Source organism: Styela clava, chromosome 2 (assembly GCF_964204865.1).
Source record: "Styela clava chromosome 2, kaStyClav1.hap1.2, whole genome shotgun sequence".
Lineage (NCBI taxonomy): Eukaryota > Metazoa > Chordata > Ascidiacea > Stolidobranchia > Styelidae > Styela > Styela clava.
Genome location: NC_135251.1, coordinates 11,352,232 through 11,379,194, shown reverse-complemented (window position 1 = coordinate 11,379,194; position 26,963 = coordinate 11,352,232). Strand labels below are relative to the sequence as shown.

Here is a 26,963-nt window from a genome sequence, read left to right as displayed (position 1 = left end):
TAGGGAAGGGAATACAAGAGAGAAATGCAGAAAACGAACTATTGCGTAATTGAGATGCCATTTCTGAAAATTTTCCGTGTCTTTAAAACTTTGCAACTGCATTACTCTCCATGTTTTCATTTACATATGCTTGTAAATCTCTGTTCACAGTTATGAAATTCATCAAATCTCGTAACAGGTGAAAGATGAAGCCAGTAGTTCATGTATTTATTTACAAAATTTAAACCCAATGTAACTAACAGCGGTAATACAGCAGCAGAAGTCTCACTGTTATAAAAAAGTAATCAAATCTATTTGTCGTGCTAAAATTTTTCCAGAATAGTGAATCTGTCTGTACATGTTTAAAAGGTTTATTATTGTGTGTTTTTTCTTTGAAAGTTGCAAAGCATTGTTTTCAATTTTGGTCGAAACGCGGGAGAATTTTGTCGTTAAATTTAGTCGATTTTGGCAAGCGAGCCGAAAAAGGTTGTCCTAGATGATTTTGTAATGTTAGAATGTATACATATATATACATACATGGCTGAAAGAAATTTTATTTATGATAATTTTTATTAGTTTCTTCATTTCACTAATAAACAACATGTGAAATTCAAATCATTAAAAATGTACGGGAAATAAATTATAACCAATAAAATATTATGTGGGTGTGAAAGTCTTTTTTATAAATCAATTCTAATTATTATAAACAAATTCAATCTCTTGCTGGGCATGATGAGTGGAATCTACTCTACTGAGTGGAATGGTATAGGACAGGTCATTGTTGGATTCAAATATGCTGGCGTGGGTTCAACAATTAACGTGTATATAATAACAAGACTTCATTTCCTCTCTCGCTGATAGCTATGTTTGCATTGGTGTTATTCAGTGTGCAAATGAAAAAAAAATATTTTGCAACAACATAGATCTTTCGGTAGTTGTTGCTACCTTGTAACGGGAAAACAGCATTTTTCGTTTATGGCTTGTAGCTTTGAATGGTCAGAATTATACTATTTTCAAAGTTAGTTAATGATTGGTAACGGATTTTAATGGGTAGAAAATCAAAATTATGATTTATTGGGGATGAAATCAAAATTTTTAGAAAGCCGCATTAAAATAAATCTAATACATAGGTTTCGAAACGCGAAATATAGAGCTTGTCGTCAGCTGAGGTTGTCTAACTAACCGACTTTAACTTTTTTGACATTCCAATATTAATGAAAGTGGTTTATATACTAGTATTTACTACTCACTCAACATTTGAGTTCAGTAATAGAAATACCAGCATATGTAAAAATATTCTAATATCGTTTATCATTGTTGTAAACTGTTTGTCTGAGGAAGTCTGATGAAATACATTTGTGTTAGTTTGCAGCAGGATTCTTAATTTGCATAGTATGGTCATTTTTATTCCTGCTATACAGCATTCTTGCATCATACGCCTACGGAACCACTAGCGCAAATGAATTGAGGAAGGATTGGGAATTAGTCTCGCGTAACATGATAGGTATAGAAATATATACTTATTGTGTCAGCATTCAGCAATATTTTTATTTCAGTCAATAATTCCCTACCAATATGTTGGATGGAAATCGAATCTCTTGAAACAACTTCTGATATAATTGAACCCATAGAGAAAATACAATAGAGCGTAAAGAGAAACAAAGAAGCAACTGCTCTGATTTATCGCGGTACTATGACACAATGTTTTACAAAATTACATGGCTTGTTTGCAATTATACATCAAACTAGTAGTCAAAATTGTTTAGGTTGAAGGAAAAATGAATGTTGAATGTTGCGAAATTTATTACAATGATCTAGAAATATTTATGCTTTAAGTAATTTGAGTGTAACATAGTCAATAAAGAAGAAAAAATAAATATATTAGGATTTCAAATGCAATATCGGTTTCATCAATCATCTAACACAGGTTGGTCCAAACTGCGGCCCGCGGGCCGCATGCGGCCCCCGGACACATTCCGTGCGGCCCGCACAACAATTTTAGCGTACACTTAACCATTGGCAGATATTTGTATTTGTTGGTAGAAAATGTTTGAGTTATTTTTAAACTATTTCAGCTGGGAATAGTTCTTTTCGTAATTCCGATGTCGGGATAAATGTTTTTATTATAATCTCGAAATATCAATGTTGTATCTATAAACGTCGAGACAGTGCCTATATGGGAATACCGTCCTGTGATTGGTACCAGGAAAATGAATTGTCTTGTGCAGACAGGACCAAGCCGTTGAGATGGGTCGCGCTTTTTATCTAAACTTTAAACCTTAAGCTCAACGTCCAGTAACCCCTCATTTGAAGATACGTTTTGTGCCTTTATTTTTGTATAAACACTCCTCTATTTTCAATCGTTTGCTACTTTGACAGCAGTGACGAACCGCGGAGCTGACTTAGCGCCGCGCAATCCATTTTTTTTTCCAGCTTGGTCCCAACTTGGTTGGACGGACTTGGTTTTTCTCCGACAATGGCACCTGGTCTGCTCACACTACAGTGAAAAATAAATTAGCCAAATATAACAATTCATCATACAAGGAGTGTAATTAAATAGGTGACCGAGGTAAACTGGGAGGAAACGTATTTCCTTGCCCACAACAACGTTAAACCACAGTGTCTGCTGTTTTCTCAAGTAATATCTGTCACAAAGAATATCATTTTAAGACATTACAAAACCAAACACGAGAAAAGATACCAAACATACCACAGTATTTATTGGCAGGCAATTTAATACCTAAAGGCTTTATATATTCTCCTAAAAGAACTGTTTAGGGCGGTAAAATATTATGCTTAAATACATTTAAAGTGAGTAAATTCGCGATGTTCTGATCACTTTTAGATTTTCTCCGACTGCGGCCCCCGAGACATTTTCAAAAGTTTTTGCGACCCACCAACCTCGCGACCTTGAACCACCCTGATCTAACGTTCCAACTGATAGTAATCAAGCTTATTGTTACGATATCAACGAGTATATTCGTATTTCAAATTTTTTTTCAAATTCTCAAATTTCAATTTATTCACTTAGCTATATGATAGTGATCAAGATTATTGTTTCGATACTGCTTATATATAAAAAAAACTTACATGTTGTCAATTTCCATATAAATAAAATAATTAATTGTCTGTTTTTAGAGCAACGGTGATGGAAGAACTGGAACATTCTGTGCAATATTAAATTTGATTGAAAGATTAAAATGGGAAAACCGTGTTGACGTCTTTCGTACAGTGAAAGATCTTTGTGACTGCAGACCCGGAATGATTCAAACTTTGGTAAATTTAATTGCACTCATGTATTTTATTCAATCCATGCCACTAATCTTAATATATATTATACTTGCATGACTTTAAAAAGAAAACAAACTCGGCTTATTGACCGAGGACCGATTTGTGGTGTTATAACTTAACCAACCAAATTTTTTTTTGGAATTTCGTACCCGTTATTTGTGATAATAATCAGCAATATTTTGTATGACTCTAAGTATTTTTATTTCAGGATCAATATCGGTTCTGAATTGAAATTGTCTCAGCTTATTTATCATCGTTCAACCTGTACTCAAATTTTGATGTTAGCAACGGAAAGCATATTACACCGGAAGAGAGTTTGTATCAGAACTTATAAGCAAATCATAACGTCTGAAACAGAGACCGGATAATAAATTAAAAAAACGTAAACTTCTGGATATCTCTATGTTGAACTAACAGCAAAGCTGGCGAAATTCGCCTTGTTTGTAGATTACTTTTTCTTAACTCATGACCTTAAAGCAATTTTCTATGATGATTGAATAATCAAATGTCTATAATAATATCAATGTAATGCAGCATTATATTATTGCTCTTATTAACACTTGCACTTGCACACACATTTTGAAGATGCTCACTTTATTTATTTAATTGTGTATATATTGTGACTAAAGAAAGGTATTCTATATTTCATGTCATGATTGATATTCAGGGAATTGTAATTATTTTTAAATAACTAATATATATTGTGACTAATAGAACTTCTATATTATATGACATTTCATTTCATGCATAATATTCTGAGAATGAAAAAATTTAAGTGACCCTCTTTAATTAACAAATAAAAAGATATTTTGCATGCGTGTGTAAACTATCTTTCGATATATACGTATTTAATAGGAACAATTACGGAAACGAATTTTGCTTCAGTTGGCTAAGAATTTATCCTAGTATTCAATGTATGAAGTATATATTAATATGACATTTTGACAATAACATTACGAGTTGACAGTAAGTTAGAGGCTGAAAGGGACGGGGCAAATGGTATTGATCAATAATATTCAATGTCCAATGTTATTTGACAGCCAATCATAATTACAAAATAAAATAGGGTGACTGTATGAATATTTTAAAGAAGACGTTTCACATTTTTTGGATTACCCTGCTAGGGGAAGTATCTAAAGCATTGCATATTAATTACTTATTTTGAATATTTCGCTTTGTTTGTAGATTACTTTTTCTTATTCATGAACTCAAAGAACTTTTATGTTGAATAAATAATCAGTTGTTTATACCAATATTTATAATGTAATGCAACATTATTTTATTTCTACAACTCTTATTAACATTTGCATTCAAATTTTGAGATTGATTACTTTATTTATTTCAATGTATATACTTATTGCAAGCAAGTTCACTAATATTCTGTTAGTGAACACATTTTAAAGTAATCGGATTTGTTAACAAATAAAGAGATATCATGCATGTTTGTATAGATTATCTTTTGATATTACTATATAAATATATATAATAGGAATAATCATGGAAAACAAAATATTCTTCAATTGGCTAACATTTTATCTTAGTATTTATTGTATGGAATCAATATTGATCTGATATTTTGACGATAACGAGTCACGAGTTGGCAGTAAGTTAGTTGCTGAACAGGGCCACTGATGTTGGCAAAAATCCAATCTTATCAAAAAAAATAGGGTGATTGGGTAAATTGGGTAAAAGGATGTCTCTACATACTATGTGCTAAAATATCCTGCTAGTGGTCGTGTTTGGAGCGTTGTGAAGTAAATAAGTAGTTTATGCACTATTTTGATGAATATGCTATTGATGTAAATTTCCACTCATTGTTATATCACAAACACGAACACCAAAGAATGAATTAACCTTAAGGCAAAATAAGCACGCGCTTAGGGTACGAAAGGAAAGGGGGGAAAACCAAAATTCCCATAGCCGTGTATTTTTCATGTATTTTTATTTACTCATTTCATCTTTGGCCCTGTGATGTTTTGAAAAATATGATTTTTACTGCACCATACTTGTTGAAGGGGGTGATAAAATTGTAAACAAGAATAGAATATCAAATTAATCGTGAATTTCGTTGTAACGGCTCACGCTGATTATTTTACGTCTTTCTAGTCGTATGTTCATAAAATTAAAAAAAAGGGAGATTTGTGCATGTGGAAGCCCCCGTGCATTAATATTTAGGGTGTGATGTCATCAAAATTGTCAACTTGAGTGTTGAATTTGGAAATTCTGTAAGTACAATTGTGAATGTCTTGCAAATATTGTAGCTATAATGAAGGTTGTAGTATTGTTCTGTTGGAAATTAACACAAGAAAACGTTCGAATTTAATTCTTAACCCTAAACTTGGACATACAAGAACTCTCAAATTCAAGGTTGTTTTTAGAAATTTTTAGACATTGTGTAGCATGGGAATATTTTTCGAGAAGCGTGTTTTACAGTTATTTTGCTGAAAAGAACCTAGAATACCCTTGTAAAAATCCATGAGTGTATAGCTTTAATTAGGGCCTAATCGTAGAAGAAAAATAAAATTTTGAGAATGACCAATGCAAAATGACCTTAAGAAAGGAGAACTAGACATGAGGTCTCTCGTTTTATATTCGGTGCAAGATATAATATTTTGTATTTGTCAAAATCGATTTATCTCTTACAATTAAATATAGGTTGTCGGTTTACTTTGACGCGATTTACCATAATATACGGTATGTGCTGCGACGTTCAGTTTTGTAACAATGAACTTGCCATTGCAAATGTAGATGTTATGGTGTTTCTATTGAATATGTAGGTAGTATGTAGGTCTTGCGATAAATGTGGTAACCAGAGCATAAATTTACTTTTTTCTGTAGTTTTATTCCGATTGCGTCTTGTTTGTTGCGCAGCATGACAAAGTTCAGTTTAATTAGTTTTTTTGCAGTACATTTGATAATATAAATGGAATTCATATTTTTTTGATACAATCCTAAAAAATGAATTTTGGCATTCTGCTAATGTTCAATGTTTTTTCTCTGAAATAACCGAAGTCTCATTCTGCTGTGTCTATGTGGTGAAGTTGGGTGTCGACAGTAGAGGATTCTTTATTTATTGCAACGCATAGATAAGATGCTGTGACCAGTCAACTCCTTCGGTGGGAATAGCTAGTCAAGAAATATTTCATGCTGTTTGAGAGTAAATAGTTTAGCTTTACCGATAACAAAAGATTACAGAAACAACAAGGGTATGATGATAGATTCGGGTTTTATACTCATCTAGATATTTATTCATCCCGAGAAAAGGAATATCGGTAATCATACATATATATATATATGATGAACCTAGCTCTTTGACCGGCTTGAATGTTCGGCTCGAGTATTGTTGTATATATTCTAGTTTGAATTAAAACCGCAGTTCGTGTTTTTCCCTTGTTACTCTGCTCCACCATCTACGTTCATACATTTGGAACGATTATCTGTTCAAAAATTTATAAGAAAAGGATACGCGAAGGACTACAGTGATATTTCTTTTAATGGCAATCGCATATCGGCAAAATACCAAAATTCCTCCGATTAACCTTCTACATGAAAATAGTACGCATTCCAATCTTTAAAAATCGATTCACAAAATTTACCTGCTTTTTATATTATCCCTAAAGTATGAACTATGGACTATGTGATGCTCCCAGACGCCCAGACGAACAAGTAGAAATCTAAAAAAAAGTAGTTAAAATGCAAAAAAAAATTTCTGGAGTATCTTGTCCCACAAGTAATATATATATATGGTGTCAAATATGGTTTGTTCATGTCACTCCATATATTTCCGCGTGGAATGGATTTGACATAACTTGTTTGTTTTTTACAGTATAGATAATGTGAAATGTAATTTATTATATTAATGAGCGAAATCTAAAATGTGGTTTGTTTTGTTTTGGATTTCGTTGTTCATCCCTACTCAAGGACAAACCCCAAAGAGTAAGTAGACATTTTTTCTTTTTCTGATCTGCACATGTGATACATTTTTCATTACAGATATTACTCAGTGATAATTTTTTCATAATAGAGTACGCTAATATTACAATATACGTTACGACAAGGGTCGGCAACCGATGACACGCCAAGTGATTTGAAGCGCACGCGGAATCCGTAGATAAAGCCAATATACAACAGAAAAATTGGGTAATAAATTTCCTGTTCTTCAGTATTGTTGTGATCACATTGTGTCTGGCTACAAAACTACTGAAGTAGGGCAAAGATAGGTCAAAGGCAGAGAAACTGTTATGCCGGACCTCTCGTAGTTAATTTCCACACGCGTCGGACTACCGTTAGCGTTGTAGGATATCACAAGTGCTGATATCAAGTTGTGTTAGTAAAATAGTTTCCTGATGGGGGATCAATGTTTATGAATAGTTTTTATTACATTGTTTGTCTTTGCATTGGCATTTGGTAGCGTAATTGTTTTTTTAACCGTTCTGCTAAAACAGCAATTAGAAGGCGTCTCGAAAATGTCGTGTCCCACTTGTTTCCAGTATATCGTTTTGTTTTATCCTAAATCATGAGCATGATACGGTGTGGTGAAATGAAATAAGTTTGCGCAAAATAATAGTCAACAAACAAAACTGATCTTCAATCAATATCGAACTTTAGAATTCATTTGCGTTATACAGTTGTATTGGCCTCCAAAGGTTTTGTTTTTTATCAATTCTGAAAAAAAACTTCGTGTTTTAAAACAAGGGCTTGCTTTAAATTAAATTTTTTCTGTATTTTTTGTACTTTTTATTGAAATACCCTTCGCATCGCCGCGAAACTAAGCCAAAACGTTACACACACGGAATTATAATTTCAAAAATGTAGGTAAAATGTTTTATTTTGACTTTTACTTCTATTGTGTACATTTATCGCCACGTTTGTATCTCTATCAAAGTCATAAGATTTTACCCGGAATGTTGAGCCGAGATATCATAGGGACGTTTTGAGTTAGAAAAATTAGCTCACGAGCCTCCTACAAAAGCAATTAGATCAAGTGCAGTCCTTCGGCAAAACGAGTGGGTTGCGATAATGAAGAATATGCTTATATCGACGGTAATCTACTGATATAAACGATGAGACACCCTAGCCTAGCTTTTGTTAATTGTAAGAGTCCTATGATGCAAAGACGCCACAACTAATCTATTATGACGCCATAATATGAATTTCGAGTTCATGTATTGCCATTTTTTCATAAAATGATGGCAATATTACGGTTAATACTGTTCGGTTAATTTATGCTTAGCATACTTTGTTTTTATGGTCGAAGTGATAGAGTTTTTCAAGGTTATACAAACTCATTTATTCGATCGCATTTCAATTTTCGCAAGGTCATCGCAGCAGGGTCATTCACATAATGGCTTATCGGTTGCGTTTTACTGCGCCAACCACTGAATTACAGTTTTAGAAGGTGTGCATGAGCCTCTATCGATATAGGTGGCGTTTTGAACGATTTATTGCAAATAAGAAGCGCTTGGCAAGTTTTTACATCCATTTTTCTTCAACCCGCTTAATACAAAAAAATCAAACAGTACAGCCATTTTGAACAAAACAGTCAAAAAAAACTTGATTTAAAACAATTCTTTTTGAACAAATCCCTACTTAAAGTTAAGTAATAGGAGCGTTTTTGAAGGGAGGTGCGAAAATAAATTTAGATTGTTTGTCAATTAGGTTTGATCTCATTTTACTGGCCGCGCCATGTTTTTATCTGGTATTCTTCAATACATACATAACAGCTCTTTAATACTGTTTGTCACATTAATGTTTATCTAAAACCCACATCATAAATGCGCATGTAAGCCACACACATTGAAACAAAACACATTTTTATTGAATCTTGGATATTTTTTAGTCTCTTTCAGTGTCACCGAAAAGTGACATAATCTTGTGAAAACATGTTTGAGTCCACGAACAGTTGTTCTCCTAAGTATGATAACAGTGTATTAAACGTAAAGTTACATTTTTCTCGCATCGTTCAAATTAAAACCTTGTACTGGTTTTCTAACATTTCCGATTCTTAGCAATTAAATAATACTATTCATTAATATTTTAAATTGGACGTGTCATACACTTTTCCTGCACTGGGGTTCAATCGATGTCACTGTTATATGTGCTTCAGTTTAAGAGATGTGACCAATCCTCTGTTTCAGATAAAACATTCTTCAACAAGAAGCTTCAAATTATATCAAGTCCTTTAAAAACATTTTCTGAGTCTCAGCAAGCCTGTAAAAATACCGGATCTACACTTGTAGAGATAAAAACAGATGCTTTCAATTCTTTTATTGACGACAAATTAAGGTTTGTGCAAAACTACTGGTGTTGCATTGACATTCATGCTATTTTTTATTTGGACGTTTAGCTAGACTATGCATATAACGAAAATATCTGAGAGCAAATAGTTCACCACGGTTTTATTGGACACGAAATGGACCTATAAATCGGTTTGTAATTATTATTATGTTGTTGTTTTATTATTGTTGTTGGTATTTTTATTCTCATTGTTATGAAAAATACCTTTTCTCTTCAGTTACTGAATCATATACTTTACAATAAGAGAAAATACTTTGAAATTCGTTATTGATAATAATTGATAGTAAATTCGCTTTTCTACTTACCAGTGGCAGCATTAATTTCTGGACGAGCGGAAATGATTTAGAAAATGACGGATATTGGAAATGGGGAGATGAAACACCTATAGATAGCAATGATAACAATTGGTAAATTTATTTTGTTTACTATAACATTCACAATTACAGAAAATACGGTAAAAAAGAATGCCAAGTCAGACCGAAACTGCTAGAAGTCGGAAAACATTGGTTTTCAAGAGTCCGTAGGGTATAAAAGTGTTTCAAAATACAAAAATTGATATGAATGCTACAGAAAAATGCTTTAAAAACAATGTAAATGGTTTCGATCCCTAAAACCACACCCCTAGGTACGCTCCTTAATATGCATAAATAGCAGAATCTAACAAATTAAACGCTTATGTTGGTACCTATAAATTATTAGCAGTGAAACCGTATTTTCAGTCTCAAATGTGCTTTGTAGCATCAGAATATGAAGCACAGTATTGACAAAAGTACTTTTTAGTCGCCATACTTATTCTGCATATACATTTTCTTTGATGTCAGGAAGAAATGGCCAGGCAGAAATGAGCCAAATGGAGATGGAGAAGAAAACTGTTTGATGAAATATGCCGAATTCGGTTTCAAATGGGTTGATGTTGCATGTAATGACAGGGCTGGATATATTTGTCAGTGGGGTGAGTAATCTTACAAGTATGAATGTTGTAAACAATTATGAATTAAATTTTTGATATTTTTTGTTACGTTAACTCTGTAAGAGATTTATCTGTAGAAAAAGGAAAGTCACAGGGAATGCAGTGGCTGATTAGTATCCAGTCTATACAACAATTTTTCAAATCTTAGTTTAGCAATAATTTTATCAACTCTATCATGAAGAAATAGCCAACTTTGAATATGGATAATAATCAATAAGGTATTTTAGACAGTTTTAACAATAAGTCAAAAACCATTGGAAAGTTTAACAACCGTTTGCAAACTCTTCCAACACATGTCCCAACTTTTCTGCCGTTTTAATTGTTTCAACACATACATTCTGATTTGAGCTGTATTAGGGCCTGCAATAAATGTATTTAACATAAACATTGTAATAATTAATCGTAACCAATAGAGTCTTTAGACCTAAAATTCACAGTCCACATTAGCTGATTTAAACTTCTAAAACAAGCTTGTACGAAAATCTTAAGCCGAACTTTCTTGATCTGTAAAGTTTGCTTATGTTTTGAAAGTTCAATTGAGCATATTAGTTAACTCCAACCCTTTGTACCCTAGCACAGAGCAAAGGGCTGCCAGAGCGATATTGCTATTCTCCCTACCATGGTGGGATTTTGAAAAAGTATTTTCAAAAAATTTTGTTCCAGAATTTTCAATCAAATTCAGTCGTACTGAACAGAATAGCGATATCAACTACTTGTCTATTTCCGTGAATAGTGCTTTACCTCGCCTTTCCAATGGAAAAAGACTGACTATCTGCATCCAAACCAGACATGAGTTATATATCGTGAAAGTCGCACAGTTGTAAACACAGCTGGTTTTTCACTACGACATGATGTCATATATTTTATGTTATTTATGCCGAATTCACTATTTATGTATTGTTAAAAACATCATTTCGGTCTCTATATGTTAGTTCATTCAAGAGAGTGATAACTGACTTTGTCTCTATTGCACTGGGCCGAAAATGAAAATTTGAAAAAACATTTAGGTCAAATTTTTTTTCATTCTTCATCACTATAATATACAAATAAGTGATATAAACGATTTGTTCACTTTTCTAAAATGCGTTATATCTGACCTTTCAAACGAGTCATTAGTGACATTTTGAATCAAAATAAGATGGGATATATTGACTTCAAAAGATGCTGAGACTGTCAGCTCTCCGGGTTTTTTCCTAAAACTGTGACGTCATAAACGTATTCTCGGTTTTCAATGCGTCTTTAATGACTGAATGAACCCAGGTGGTCGCTACAATATCTCTTTCGTTGTAATTATATACTTGAAAGCAATAATTACTATGTGGAATGGTCATTATAGGGTTCTATCATCGGGTCTCGCCCAGCTGCACGATTTACAATATCTGATTACGTGGTATCACATTCTAACCTTATTTAAATACTCAAATTGCAAAACCCACAAGAATCTTTTTCTATTTTTGTGACGTATTCTATCGTTCAGATAAGGCAATAAATTATTATTACTAGACCATACATTCGGATGGCGTAAAGTAATGATTACCAAGAAGTTACAATCAGGCATAACCCACCAAAACAATTTTTGTCATTTTGCCGATGACGCGTGAAGCTTCATGACGGACCATTCTGCCTTGGGCACCTTAGGAAGAAGCCTGGGCTCATGTAAATATTAATCTAGAGCAGCGGTTCCCAAACTATGGGTCGCGACCCACTGGTGGTTTGCAAAAGGAATCTTAGTGGGTCGTAAAAAGATGTAGAAAGCTTTGACTAATTATACTGGTTATCAGGATCGGTGGCGATTAGGGGTGGGCAAAATCGAATATTTTTTTCGAATCGAATAATCCGAATATTTTTAACGAACACCTAATAGTCGAATACGGAATATTTTATCGTCGGCCGATAACCTCTTTGAAAATCAAATAAAACTTTGAAAAATTGGCAACAAAGCGTTTTTGACTGGTGAATAATCGCCGATTGTTCATGTCACCACGATCGTTTTGACGGCGAAATCCTGAAGTTGGTAATCTATATACCCATCGTTCTCTTTTTTTTTTTTGCAAGGATTTATTCTTACGGGTTGGCGGACGTCGAAGTTTTATATTTCGGGCATACCCGTGCGTTCACGTCGGCAATATTTGTTATAGATATTAAGGATTGATTTCGAAACCCAAATAATTTTACTCTAATTTTTTGCGTTGGTTTTGGTCTTACTTATTTATCAACGTTTGTAAATTTACCGTCAGAATTTTGAGAGAGCGGTAATATTATCGATACCGAGATGCAGATATTTATTATGACGATAATAAACTTTCTTATTCTATTTATATGGTGTCTGTGTTAATTTTGTATTAGAAAGATAAACCACGAGATGCTTTTGTGCCGAAAAGTGGGTCAGACACTTATTATAACCAATTCTTTCAAGTCAACCTTTTTTTTTCAACAAAACAATATCCCAGCAACCATTATAGCTAAAATCGTTTCCGAGTAATTTACAATTTTAATTACGGAATTTGCAAATTCACCGTTTCACTTGACTATTTTAATAATGTCACGTCCGAATTATTAGTGCAAAAATGTTCGATATATAACGAATGTAATTATTTCCGATGATGATAGGCGCAACAATTAGCAAACGAGACAGTGTGCGTTGTAGCATCGAAATTCACGATTGATTTTACGATCTACTCTTGTTCACGATTTTATCACTCAACCCGCCATGCATGGCCGAGTAAAATATTCACATCTTCGAAACATTACTTGGTCATTGAGGGAAGGGATCACTGAAGAGCTCATAAAAAAATACATTAAATGGAGTTTGGATTGTCATTTCTTTTCTGGTTATAGCTTATAAGCGTCATACCATGTATAGTTTCTCGAAAACGTAATTTCAACTTTTAACTTTCGATAATCACTTTATGTTCGGGTCATGCATGAAACGGCTGATAACTAATTTACGTACCTGTGCGGTACGTGTTTTTGCAAAATGCAACTGCAAAAAGAAAGCAAATCACACCACAACGCAGAGACAAAGATTTCTCAAATTTGTCGCTTATGTCTGTTAGCGAGCGCTGTAGGTGTTTTCTCGCGCGATTCAATCGATTTCGAGAGGCGAGAGTTCCGTGTCCAAGCAAAGTGGCGCAGGTCACGTGGTACCGGAAATTTGAATAGTAAAATGCCATTCGAATGATTTAATATTTTATTCCCTATTTGAATATTTTGCCCAGTCCTAGTGGCGACTGGAATACGTAAATCTTCAAAAAAAAAAAAAAATTCAAATTGAATTTAAATTCGAATCTGTGAAAGTTTTCTTTTTACGATCTTGTCAAATGAACAAAAAGTTGCTACACAAAGAATAACCATGTGGTTTTTCACGCATAGCAGTATAGCAGTTTTGTACACTGTACAGCACTTCTTACCGTGTTTCCCCGCAATTTAGTCAGGATTTAGATCCATTTTCTTTTGAAGAATAACACTATGTTTTTTTTGGAAGAGGTCTTTTGTGTTCATTCATCAAAAATAAAATTACATTGTAGAAAATCACAAGATGGGTCGCCATAAGCTGTGCTAATAAATAGTGGGTCCCAACTCTGAAAAGTTTGGGAACCACTGATCTAGAGTCAAGTCATGACCTAGGTCAAGTTGTCTACCACATTATAGGGGCCCCGACCCATAGACTCAAGTAATCAATTACTGTAACAGCTTTCTGTATTCGTATATTTATATGGAAATATTTCTATGATTGTCTTATAAATAGCCTAACATCAATAGTAACTGTGACAACTTTCATGCCAGTACACATTCGTACAAATTTGTTTTTAGATTCATGCAATTCATCACCTTGTCAAAATGGGGCTACTTGTCAATATTCGACCGTAGAGCCATATTACAATTGCACTTGTCGGCCAGAATACAATGAAAATACCTGTGAAGGTAAAGATATATTTTTTTTTTATATAATGAATTATATATATAAATCGTTTGAATGACGATGAATATCAGAATCTAACGAGTTCAAACTAAGACAATGCTACAAATTTATAGTGAAGATACCGATAACAGAATTCTATTTTTAAGATTCAATGAATTGCATGACAGAAATCTTCACAAAGATTTAAAGGATTTTATTCATGTCGTGTTTTGGTACCTGTACTTATTAAAATAGTTGAATTGACTGAGTTTTGAGTAATTGCAATTCTGATATTTCTCTGTTACATCTGTTAATTCTCTCTTCGAGCTCGTAAACTCATATGAGATAAAATTTATATTTTCGCTAGCGATGGGTAACCTACTGTTAATATCGCTCTTAGCTATTTATTGACGTAATGCCCTGATATGAAAGAAGCGAGAAATCCTTCCTGCCGTGACGCAAAGTGCAAATTGTATAAATAGCGTGGGTTTTAAAATTGCCTGTCAGATGTCTGAAAATGTCGACGAGAGTCAGACAGGTAAACGCCTGAGCCTTGCTCGGAGCTTTACCACAATAGCTGGAAAGAAATCAACGCGACAAAGAAAGCAAGATGAGTTACTCAGCATCTGTGTCCTCGACTCCTGCCAGAGAAGAACCCTCCACGGAGACGAGAAACGCAAGACCACGATCACTGTTTCTGAAAACCCAACTGGACCTCGACTTTCCTGGACTAATGGAGATACTCCGAAACAACAATAGCACAACGGATTACGTCAAATACATTAAAGGACTATACGAAAGCCGAAAAGGCACATGGATTATAACTTTTGCTGCCAAGTTAGACCAAAACTCTAGCTGCAGAGAGAAGTTTTTGAATGCCACCAATGATCAAATAAGAACAAATGATGCTCTGATCTCCGTTACTATGCCTAGCGGAGCTCCAGTACGAATATCAATAAAGGAAATACCTGAAGAAGCATCATACCCCAAAGGGGCCTCAATTATAAACCAACTTGGCTGTGGCAAAGTTAGGAACGCCGTCAGAAATTGGCACAAAGGTACTGACGTCTACAACGGCTTTACGTCTTTTCTAATAAATGACTTTAAGAAATATCGACTACCGGACTTTCTAACAATCAATGGAATTAGATGTAAGACCTATCTCCCCCGCGAAGAAATGTACACTCCAACATATGGGCGATGTCTTGAAATAGGGCATACGTTCATAAATTGTGAAAAAGAAGCAGTATGTCGATATTGTAAAAAAACCAGGTCACATAAGAAAGAATAGTAAACAAAAAGCAATGGATTATCCGACTCCCGCTAACCCCATTCAAGCTTGGCCATGCCAAAACAAAGAAGACCGCTAATTAACAACGTTACAAATTCACCCAGTAAAACCATGGAACACAGCAAGCAAAACAACGATAAAATTACACTTAATCAGGAAACCCAATCAACGGAATTAACGACGCCGACCAAAACAAAAGGAAATAAAGATCAAACGGAAGACCACCACCCTGCACCAATCGAGATATCTGAATTCTCATCAACATCAAGCCAACAGCTTAGGGAACTATCCGATTGGTCACTGTGCGAAGAGGTTGATGACCTCATCAGCCCGATATGTACACCAACGGCCCAGCCCAAAGCAGCTAATACCAGACAGGCTGCAAGACTAAAAAGAGCTCGACCATCAGAAATACGCCATTCAATCCGCCATTCAATTGCGGATATAACATATACTATAAGACTCTTGATAAGGACGATATATATCATACTATCTTCAAGCTAGGAACATTACTAATGGTCAAAGATGTCGACATGACCCAACCGGCAACTTACACCACGCACATCGGTGTGACAGTGTCGAAATAACGGTGGATAATCAAATTGTCAAGGTTACAAACGTGTATGCGCCTGCACAAAAGGGTCCGCTGAAAACCGAATTTTTCAAAGAACTATCGGGGGTGTTGGAACACTATTGCGGTTTTAACCAACTAATCGTTGTTGGCGATTTTAATAATGTGCTTGAATCAGTTGACGTCACGAACACCAATAACTTTGAGATGCGACCCCCTGAAAAACTCTTTAGAAATTTTATCCAATGCAACAACCTTAAAGATACCTTCAGAAATAGATACCCCAATAAGCGAATCTTTACATTCTATTCTCGCGGAAATAGTCGGAGGATAGACCGGATTTATAATTCAGCAAATTTGGACAGCGCCATCCCCGTAATTACCCACCTACCTAACACCGTATCGGATCATCTATTATGTCCGACAATAACGCTCGAACAAACGAAAAAACTTAGATGGGGGAGGGGATCATGGAGGAATATACGCTATACCATGATCAGACTTTTAGAAACATTATAAAATACATACCAAGCTGCGACCTTTGACCTGGATAATTTCGACACCCTACAAGAATAGTGGGATAATGTAAAACTCAAAATAAAGAAACAGTCAATAGCATATTCAAAAAACATGGCCCGAAACAAAAGAAACGATATCGCATTAGTCCGAAAAGCTCTCCTCAAACTAATTGACGAAGGGAAACCAGAAAACGCCATAAAAATTTGTAATCTAAAATCGCGACTTAAGACCTTTCAAGAACGACAAAATAGGCAAGATTCAATGATGGCGAAGATGAAAAACCTAGAAGAAGGCGAGAAGCCGACATCGACCTTCTATTAGAGAATAAGAAAAAGAGCGCAAAGGACGACTATCGACCAACTAATGAATAACAATCAATTAGTGGTAACGGGCCAAGAAGAGATCGTAACAACAATGGAGTACTTCTACACTGACCTATGGGGGAAAGAGAGCAATACGCAAGCGTTAAGCCAGATCTATTATATATCGCAAATTAGCCGAACAAAAATAACAGAAGAGGGAAAACATCACTATGAAGAGACCTATAACGGAAGAAGAGATATACAAAGCCATCAGGAACATGCCGAACAATAAATCGCCGGGGCTTGATGGCCTTAGCAAAGAGTCACACACTACATCACATTTTGGAATTCAATCAAAACTCACTTTATACAATTGATCAATAATATCTTCTATTTTGGCTATCTACCAAATTCTGCCAAAACAGCAAAAGTTAAACCCATATACAAGAAAGGTGACAAAAATTTACTCAAAAATTGACGACCAATAACTACTTTGAACACAGATTATAAGATTATTTCGAGAATTCTGGTAAAGCGCCTCGAGCCGATCCTGGATAATATTATAGGCAAAACGCAAAAATGCTCACTTCCCCTTAGGAGCATCGAAGACGTGCACTATAATACGGACGCGATCATAAGACATCGCAAAATGAACAATATTCCAGGGACATTAATTCTAATTGATAATTTAAAAGCTTTCAACAGGGTCAACCATGGTTTTATGGTGAAAATTCTACAAAATATTGGAATTGGAAATAGGATCTCTAATATGTTAAAAAGCATGTACACCGGAATCAGTAGCAAGGTGGATGTAAATGGTAGGCTATCGAATGAAATAATTATCCGAAGAGGAATTAGGCAAGGCTGTCCGATCAGCATGATGCTGTACGCTCTAAACACTGAGCCATCCGCCAGATCGGTTTTATCAAATAACAACATCCGCGGCATAAAATTAGGATCGTTCGAGCACAAGATCGACCAATACGCGGACGATGTCACATTCACAGGTCGCGATCAAACATCAATTAGCGAAATCTTTAAAGAACTGCACCGATTCGAAACTGCAACTGGACAAAAAACAAACATTGAAAAAACAGAAATACTTTGCCTCACAAGAATCTCTCATAAATTTATCTTCAACACACCATACCGGATCCATATAAAGAAAAACACCAAGATCCTCGGCATACATTTTGGAGAAATAGGGCTAGACAAAATGTGGAATGAAATCGTAAACAAATTTATTCGGACCCTCAATTATATAAAATTACGTCGCCTAACCTGGTATGGTAAACAAATAGTCATAAATTCGATATTAATGTCAGTTATAATATTCCACGCCAGAGTCAAAATAATCCCACAAAAAACTCTCAACAAAATTCAAACGGCATGCTTCAAATTTGTATGGTATCCCGAACAAATTGAGGCGATTAGCAGAAAAAATCTTCAAAAACTATTAAAAGACAGTGGAATTAACATAATCGACCTCCACGCAAAAGTGAGGGCATGTCAGGTGGGGAGAATGAGAACGCTGGCACTCGGAAGACCAATAACCCAATTCTGGCAATATGAGGCCCTCTATGCCTTAGAGTCTAAAATCAAAATTGTCAACAGCCAACTATATATCAATTCCATGCCCCACAGTAATGATGTCCCGCCTAACTGGGCAAATATCTTAGACATTTTCAAGCAAATAAACTTTACGCGAGCGGAATGGGAAACAGCAAGACATAAGGATATATACGGAAAACTGAAGACCGTAAACACCAACCAGAAACGGCAGGATACAAACTGGGAACAAGTCCATCTGCGCACAAATGCCCTCAGATCACATTTCACGAATGTTGAGAGGATATGTTCATACCGGATTGCCAGAGAAGGGTACCTATGTGGGGACCGTATCAAGAACATGGGGATTAGATATAAACCATCTGGCGCTCTCAAGCTGTTAAATTGCAAATTCTGCAAAGCAACAACAGATAGCGCTAACCGTCTTGTATACCACTGCAGCAAAGTCTCAACCTACATCATGGCGATCCTGCAAGTGTTAAATGATGTGAGTGGTAAATGTATTGCTATAACCAGAGACGAAATAATGTATAACACCTACAATGAACCACAACAAATATTCGTGACTAAATCTCTCGTTATACTGAAATACAACATCATAAAAAAGAAAATCAATTTGGATATATTGGACAAATACTTGGACCCAACGAAGATGGTATAGTGGAAACAACAATAGAAAACCTTTTAGATTACCTCACTTTAAAGGAAATAAAATTTCAAAATCTGCAATTCCTGGAGATTACAACGGACTGGAAGCAAATCTTAAACGGGTATTTGATGAAAGGTAACTATACTTTTCCAAACCAAGTCTCCCAAAACCGTCCTCCATAAACGGGAGCATAAACGAGCCTATACCATCTTCAAACCCACACGGAAATGATGAATCGAAAGCTTCACGGTGGATGTCATGCTGTGTGCGTTTTACACGTTTTCACATAGTGTATACGGAAGCCGGGTCGGCGGAAGTTGAGCTATGCTATGCATGGCATTGACAGAAGCCCTGGGCGAAGGTCCTGTTGTTTGACACATAGTATGTACCGAAACTCAGGGCTGAAGTTTTTGCCGTGTAGGGCATGGCAGACATGAAATCCGGGGTGGCGGAAGTCGTGCTGTGCCCTGCATGGTATACACAGAAGCCCCGGGAAAACGTTGTGCTGTGACATACAGCATGTGCCAACCGCCGGGGTGGAAGTCTGTGCCATGCTATGGCGCAGCTAAGACCAAAGCCTCCCTATTTGTATGACTGCGGCTTACGCAGTGGCATGCATATGAAGCGTTATAACGATAAAGACTCGGATATGACGTGTCTTTTAGACACTGATCCGAAACTGGGAAAATTCTGATCCGTAAACAGTTTATAAAAGAAAAAAAAAAAAAGACCCAGACAGGAAATCTATAACATTAACTCATTTATAATGACTTATTATCGGTTTAGCATGTATATTCAGTCATACATACCATCCCCGGCGCTGTGATGTTTTGATAAATATGATTTCGAGGCTTTCGACTGCACCATACGTAGCAGAGGTATCGAGATTTTTTGTATGTAAAAAAAACGTAAAATTAATGATAATTTTCACGCGTAACTGCGCGTATTGAATTGTTTACGTCGTTCTACGCGCATTTGCGTCGAGAAAAGTAACATTTGATAATTCTGCAAATACAATTGTGAATTCCAGAGTAACCATTTATGCTATAATAGTCGTTTTGGTATTGTTATGTTGGGAAAAACTTTACGAAAACGTTGAAATAAAAGGTAATTATCTAGGAGTTAATTATTAACCCTCTACTGTACACAGAATATCCCAAGGTCAAATTTTTTTGAGGGAATTTCTGAAATTTTTTCACATGAAATTTTTTTTTGGAGGAGTGTGTTTTAAAGAGATATATTCCTGAATAGAACTCTAGCACAAGCTTTTAAAAAGCCATGGGTGAAGCTTTATGGCTCAATGGTTGACAAAAAAAGTAATTTTAAAAATACCCATGCAAAATGGCTAGGTAGGGGTTTGGGCGGCGAGAAGGTACATTCATATCAAATAATATGAAACATCAGCAAAGTGTAATTTAATTGTTTATTTACTTTTTGTCAGAACTAAAGTACACGTTAAATGGAAACTGCAAATACCATGTCAACTTTTACAAGAAGTTAACATCCGGTGAAGCAAATACAACTTGCAATAGTCTTGGAGGAACATTAGCGATGATGAAAACAGGAGAAATACAAGATTTTGTTGAAAGTCAGATAATAGCTCAATATGGTGAGGGAGGCACAATTGAATTTTGGATTGGAGCCTATAAACCAAATACCAATTGGTTGTGGGTTGATGGTACGCCCATTGCTGACGGCAACGGGAAGTGGGCGTGGACTGTAACAAAACAAGGAAATGGGTCTTTGTTTATGAGTTCTTACAGGACAACGAGGGACAATATGAAATGGTATACTAATGACGGCTCTTCAAACCGGGGATATGTTTGCGAGGTTTCAAGTAAGTTTTAGTTTCTACTGTCAGAGCTTTATTTTTTAATTAGTGCTTATTAGTGCCTTCTCCCAAAATTATTTTGTATACTTGTTTTTAAGATTCTTCTTTATTTTTGAACTGCGTTTTTTTATTGTCCTATATTTATCTACAGGAGAAACTAGACATAAAATGTTATGAACAGATGTATGCTTGTACCGTATAAAGTACTAACGTTATGCACAATATGGCGTTTTTAATCTGTCGCAAAGACATGTTCTTAATCCCCGCAATTCCTAATCATTCCCAAGCAAATGTGTTAATTTCAAATTCATATAAAAAATACCTTTAAATATCCAAGGGTGTTTGTTACGTTGGCGAGATACCTACCGCACGTTAGCGTGAGATCTACCTCCCGGTAGCACTTTATCATGACGTATAACGCTGAATTATACCTTACGGCTACGCGATAGACCTAAGGTTGCACCTCGGTAGGCTGCATAGGGCGGTAGACTTCATGCTTTGCTTTAGCGTGATGTCTACCGCTGCGTTCTTCCTTACGCGATAGACCTCATGTTGCACAACTGCTGTTTAAGATTGTTGTGATATTAAAATAGATTAGTCTTTCTAATCAGTTGGAGATATTATTTTGTTCACCCAAGTTATAAATAACTCTTTCCAGCTTATAGTGGCCGCGACAGCGTGTTGGGTCCAAAATCGAGGCACATAAATTAGCACTGATTCCAAACAACAATAAAGAACAGTAAAATTTCATATTACTTTTTTTGCAGTTGAGCAGAAATGCATATCAACTAACTGTGGATTAAAAGGTACCTGTATGCTTACCGGGTGTCAAGAACACTGCAAGTGTCTACCGGGATTTATTGGAAAGCTTTGCGAAACAAGTAAGAATCATACTTTTTCAACTGCATGGTCATAGTATCGGATTATTCAATGAGTTTCATCGGAGTGTGTGTTGTAGGCCTATTGGGAATAACTAAGACTTTAGCTATTCCAAATTTTCACGTCATCTTGTATCAAGCTTACCATAAAACCAAGTAATACCACACGCTTGAATAAAAGGCTTATCTTTGTCGACGTCCTTGTCCTTTTTACTAGCGAATATTGATTCACATTTCAATAATAAAAAGTAGAAAGCAAGGTAACTTTTGAGTTAAAATAAACGAAAATTCATTTTTCCCACGTGACATGTTAGTTAGTAGTAGACACCTAATAACAAACCGCCTTTTGAACCAAACAAATTATTCTACTTGAAGCTATTAGGTTTTGTTATGTTCAGAACAAATACAGCTCACTGCAACAAAATATAACTACACCATATATGTGAATGAAAGTTTCATTGCTGAACTGAAGGTGATCAGTATTGATGGACTCGTACGTATTCGGGTTTATAAAAATAACGATTTGAAAGAAGTCATTGCTTCGCAACACAATGCTAGTGGATCAGTAAACTTTACGATTGGACCAATTACCCAACCAAGTACTGGGATAAATTACACCTTCTACGCAAGTCCAGAATCAAATATCTACTCCTACAATTTTACAACTTTTGTCCGTGTTGTAATTGAAGGTATGAATTAGCGATCAGCCGTTTAGTATAACTGCTATTTAATTGGATTTTTGAATATTACAACAATATTATTCGGAAGCAAAAATCAAATATATATAATGTGGGTTTTACATTTTGAAAACTTGCTAATAAATCTGTAACATCAGAAACAGTGTGTGTGATGATAGAACGTGCAATACTTTAAATCAACTCAATTGCTTAACTGCTGCTGATGAGATATCTATCTACATTTTTCTTAGCTCCAGCATCTATCACCTCCGTCACTCCACAATCTGTAACTATACCGATCGAAGCAGATAAGAAGAAACTAACCTGCGATGCATCAGGCGTGCCTATCCCAAGTGTCCAATGGTACAAAGGTGATCAACTGATCAAGAACGAAATCGAAATCGGTGTCTACCAAACAACATCGCCCGGTCATGCTTTTTTGCGTATCGATAAAGCAACAAGTAATGATGTCGGGATATATACATGCTTTGCATTTAACATAATAAACGGCGCAACCAAGAAATCGAATCAATCAGCTGTGGTACGAGGTAGGCTAATTTCAGAAAAATAAATTTCGAAAATTAGGATCTCAAATATTAATTTAATATAAGTTCAACGGAGATCATACGACGAATAACTTACTTATCAACAACCAATCTATCTCGAATACAGTAGTCATAAAATTGGATAAGAGCATGCTGTGTAGAGGAAGTCAATGTCAACAATATTTCATTCTTATAAGATCATATCAACTACCGATTCTTACACATTTTACATTTACGGCAAAAATGATTAGACCTAAATTTCAAATTTCGTCGCCTTCAAAATCTCAAAATAAAGCATTGTAAACAGTATTTGAATTTTCAAAGACGCATTTATTTGAACTGTTTACAATGAAAGCTAGTAGTGAACTTCCCAGTGAGTGCCATTTTTTTGCAATTTTCATTCTTTTTTAGGTAAAATTTTATTGGTTCAGTCGACGGTTGCAAAAACATCAAACGGAGTTGCTTCTTTGACTTGTACATTTGAAGGATATCCGCTGCCTCATATTATTTGGAAGTGGCATCTTCCAGAGAATGTGAAAATAATTCCAAATGAGAACATAGCAATGTTTAAAGAAAGCATTTTGAATGACACCCTGAATCCTTTGCAAACGAGCACAAGTCAGCTTAACATAACATTAGTCGAATATCTTGGCGTAACAAATTTTTCTTGCTTGGCAAAAAATAAATATGAAGAATATACCGATAATGAAATATTGTTTGAACTTAACAAAAGTAAGTAACTGAAAAACAGATCAAATTAATTTTAAAAAATATAAACTATTTACATAAATGTATTTTTCTATATAGATGTGGCCTTAAATTCAATTTCATCGTTTCATCTTTACGGCAAATCAGAGCCAGACAAAAGAAATTATATTTTCGCAAAACGGTACTGCCACTCCTTAGGTAAAACACTCGCAATTATATCAAACAATCAGACTCAAGAACTACTCAAAACAAAAGCTAACAATCTTGGGATCACAACTTATTGTGAGTAAATATTTTATTTAGTTTTATAATAATAATACTTCAAGTACTCACAGATTCAAACATAAATGAAATTTATACTATTGCGTGAATGGATTACAAAAATTTAGAAGTGTTTTATTACAATGAGTCAGTTCTACTTTTAGATTGCTTTTTTTCAAACGAATATATTATATTATTCATCCATTTTTAACCATTCTTATTGTAATACTGTTTAGTGTATCTTGGAGCCCAAAGAAATGCAACAGATAGTCAATATGTTTGGAGGTGGAATGACGGATCTCTGTTGTACAACGAAACAAAATACGGACCGTGAGTATTTCTCTGTTGAAAAAAAATTGGTAGTTGCAGGCAACTAACATCATTAAGTTGGATTACTGATGGATGTCTGTTGGTTTGTTGTAGAAGTTTGTTGTCTATTATATGGACCATTGTATCCAGAAAAGGTAATTTCTCCAAGTTTTCGATCCCCGATATCTATATTAATTTGCAGTCGTCAATGAATCGTAGATATGTTAGCGGATTTAGTGGGGATTTTTCAAGTATTTCTTCTTCTAAAATTGCCATGAAACAGCATGGGAGAAATTTATAAAATTTGCAAACTATTTCTATCCAACAAACTCGAAACGGAACTCTACTCGAAACCAACAGACATCCATCAGTACCTTTTGCCGTCATCCTGCCACCCGAAGCATATACACCTGAACATTCCCCACGGTCTTGCAATCAGAATCAGACGAATCTGCTCAAATCTGGACTTTTTCAACATACATAGTGAAAATTTCAAACAACATTTGATAAACAGGAATTATCTCGAACACCTACTATAACTAGATAAATCCATCGACCGGGCGAGAAAGACAGACAGGCAAGAAATACTCGTACCAAAAGTGCCTAAAAAACGAAAAGACCAAACACGGCTTGTAACCACATACCACCCATTTCTCCCACCAATTAGGAAAATTTTCGAGAAATACCTGTATGTCTTACATCGTGACACCAGACTACAAAAGTTATTCCCAAATTCCCCCATAATAAGTTATAGGAAATGCCCGACTCTTAGGAACTTGCTAGTGCGCGCCAAATTGAAACCAACATCAAAAACTAACAAAATAACAGGATTTACTTAATGCAAAAGAAAAGTGTGCACAACCTGTCCGCACTCAATCCAGGCCAATACTTCAGGAGTTCATCAACAAACAAAAAATACCAAATTTTGAGAATTATCAGCTGCAACACTTAATATATTATATACCTAATTATGGGCAAAAAATGTCAATTACAATACGTAAGCGAAAGCGGTAGGAAACTGAAAACCAGGATCTCAGACCACATAAGCGATATCCGAAAAAAGGCCCCAACACCGGTTGCAAATCATTCCAACAGCAAGGGCCACAGCATGGAGGATTTTAGTGTCTTGGGGATAGACGCACTCACCAACTGTGAGTTATACAGGAAAAACAAAGAACACTTTTGGATCAACAAACCAAGAACCTTGCAACCACAAAGAATCAACATAAAATACTGAAACTCAAATGAAAAGACTTTAAAACAAACGCAAACAACAACAAAGCAAACAAAAGGTTCAAACGCAAACATTGGAACATATATAAATGGACAAACCTGGAAACACCCAGTATCAATTTCTGAATTGGCACAGTAGATATAGACCTATCCGACCAATGTATAATGTATTTCTGTAATTTTTATCCTACAATTTTTAACTAATTACTGATCTTTATTATTTTTTGCAGCCATATTTTGTTTTATCTGAAAAAGTTAGACTATGATCTAACGAAAGCTCATAAATATACTTGATATTTCATGAAAAGAGATTATGTTCTTTTATTCATCTTCATAATACTATCTCAGTCACGCATCCTTGTGGCAACAGCCACATACGGATCTGGAATAGAAAGTAAACAAGGAAAAAGGACCTGCAGTTCAATACACAATACCCTAGTACACCCCAGATTTTTTTTATCAGTATTTGTTTAAGTTTTTACATCATTTTATGCACCAGCAGAGGCCAACAAACTACATTTATGTTATAGATAAATTCCCTTTGAAATTCAAAATAAATTTACTTTATGGATACCCTGTATATAATATTTCATGTATACGTTTCAATTCAGATGGAAGTCAGAATATGGTAATATTGTAAATGAAACGTATGTTGCTTGGGGAAACGGTAGACCGTCAACTAATACGAATTGTCTTGTAATGAGGGAAACTTTTCAATGGCGATGGGCTGACGGAGACTGTGCAAAAGCAAGAGGATATATTTGCGGGGGACAATGTGAGATAATAATGTTTGCGTATCTAAGTAAGAATTGGAAAATAAGTGAACCCAAAAATAATATATATATATGTATACAGTTACACATATATTGGTCCAATTAACATCAAAATCATCTATTTATCATAAATATGTATGGTTGCAAAGAACCTTTGATAATAATGATAATAAATTACAATTTCAACAACTTTACTTCATCGATTAAAGATAAAGAAATATTAACTATAGATTTTAAATATAATGCTATTTTATAGAATTTCATATGATAAGATCCAAAACTAACCGTATTTGTCTATAGTGGAGGGGATTCCTCTTGACTTTCATGTAAATTTGGCAAAATGCTCTTCAAATATCACTATCCAATGGACTCCGTCGAAGAACGCATTGGGAGTCACACACAGGTTTGT

At 35.1% G+C, this 26,963-nt stretch overlaps 1 protein-coding gene across 1 annotated transcript in view; it reads left to right on the top strand.

The window, feature by feature from the left end:
• Positions 1–7,094: 7,094 nt before the first annotated feature.
• Positions 7,095–26,963, top strand: part of LOC120335593 (uncharacterized) — a 34,910-nt gene continuing 15,041 nt past the window's right edge. The window contains exons 1-14 of the mRNA XM_078119574.1: positions 7,095–7,206; positions 9,408–9,555; positions 9,876–9,974; positions 10,389–10,519; positions 14,351–14,461; positions 20,781–21,176; positions 21,938–22,051; positions 22,447–22,737; positions 22,977–23,273; positions 23,682–24,002; positions 24,078–24,260; positions 24,476–24,569; positions 26,393–26,556; positions 26,855–26,957. Coding sequence (XP_077975700.1) covers positions 7,146–7,206; positions 9,408–9,555; positions 9,876–9,974; positions 10,389–10,519; positions 14,351–14,461; positions 20,781–21,176; positions 21,938–22,051; positions 22,447–22,737; positions 22,977–23,273; positions 23,682–24,002; positions 24,078–24,260; positions 24,476–24,569; positions 26,393–26,556; positions 26,855–26,957 — 2,513 coding nt within the window. The 5' untranslated portion in view covers positions 7,095–7,145. The remainder of the gene's footprint in view (positions 7,207–9,407; positions 9,556–9,875; positions 9,975–10,388; positions 10,520–14,350; positions 14,462–20,780; positions 21,177–21,937; positions 22,052–22,446; positions 22,738–22,976; positions 23,274–23,681; positions 24,003–24,077; positions 24,261–24,475; positions 24,570–26,392; positions 26,557–26,854; positions 26,958–26,963) is intronic.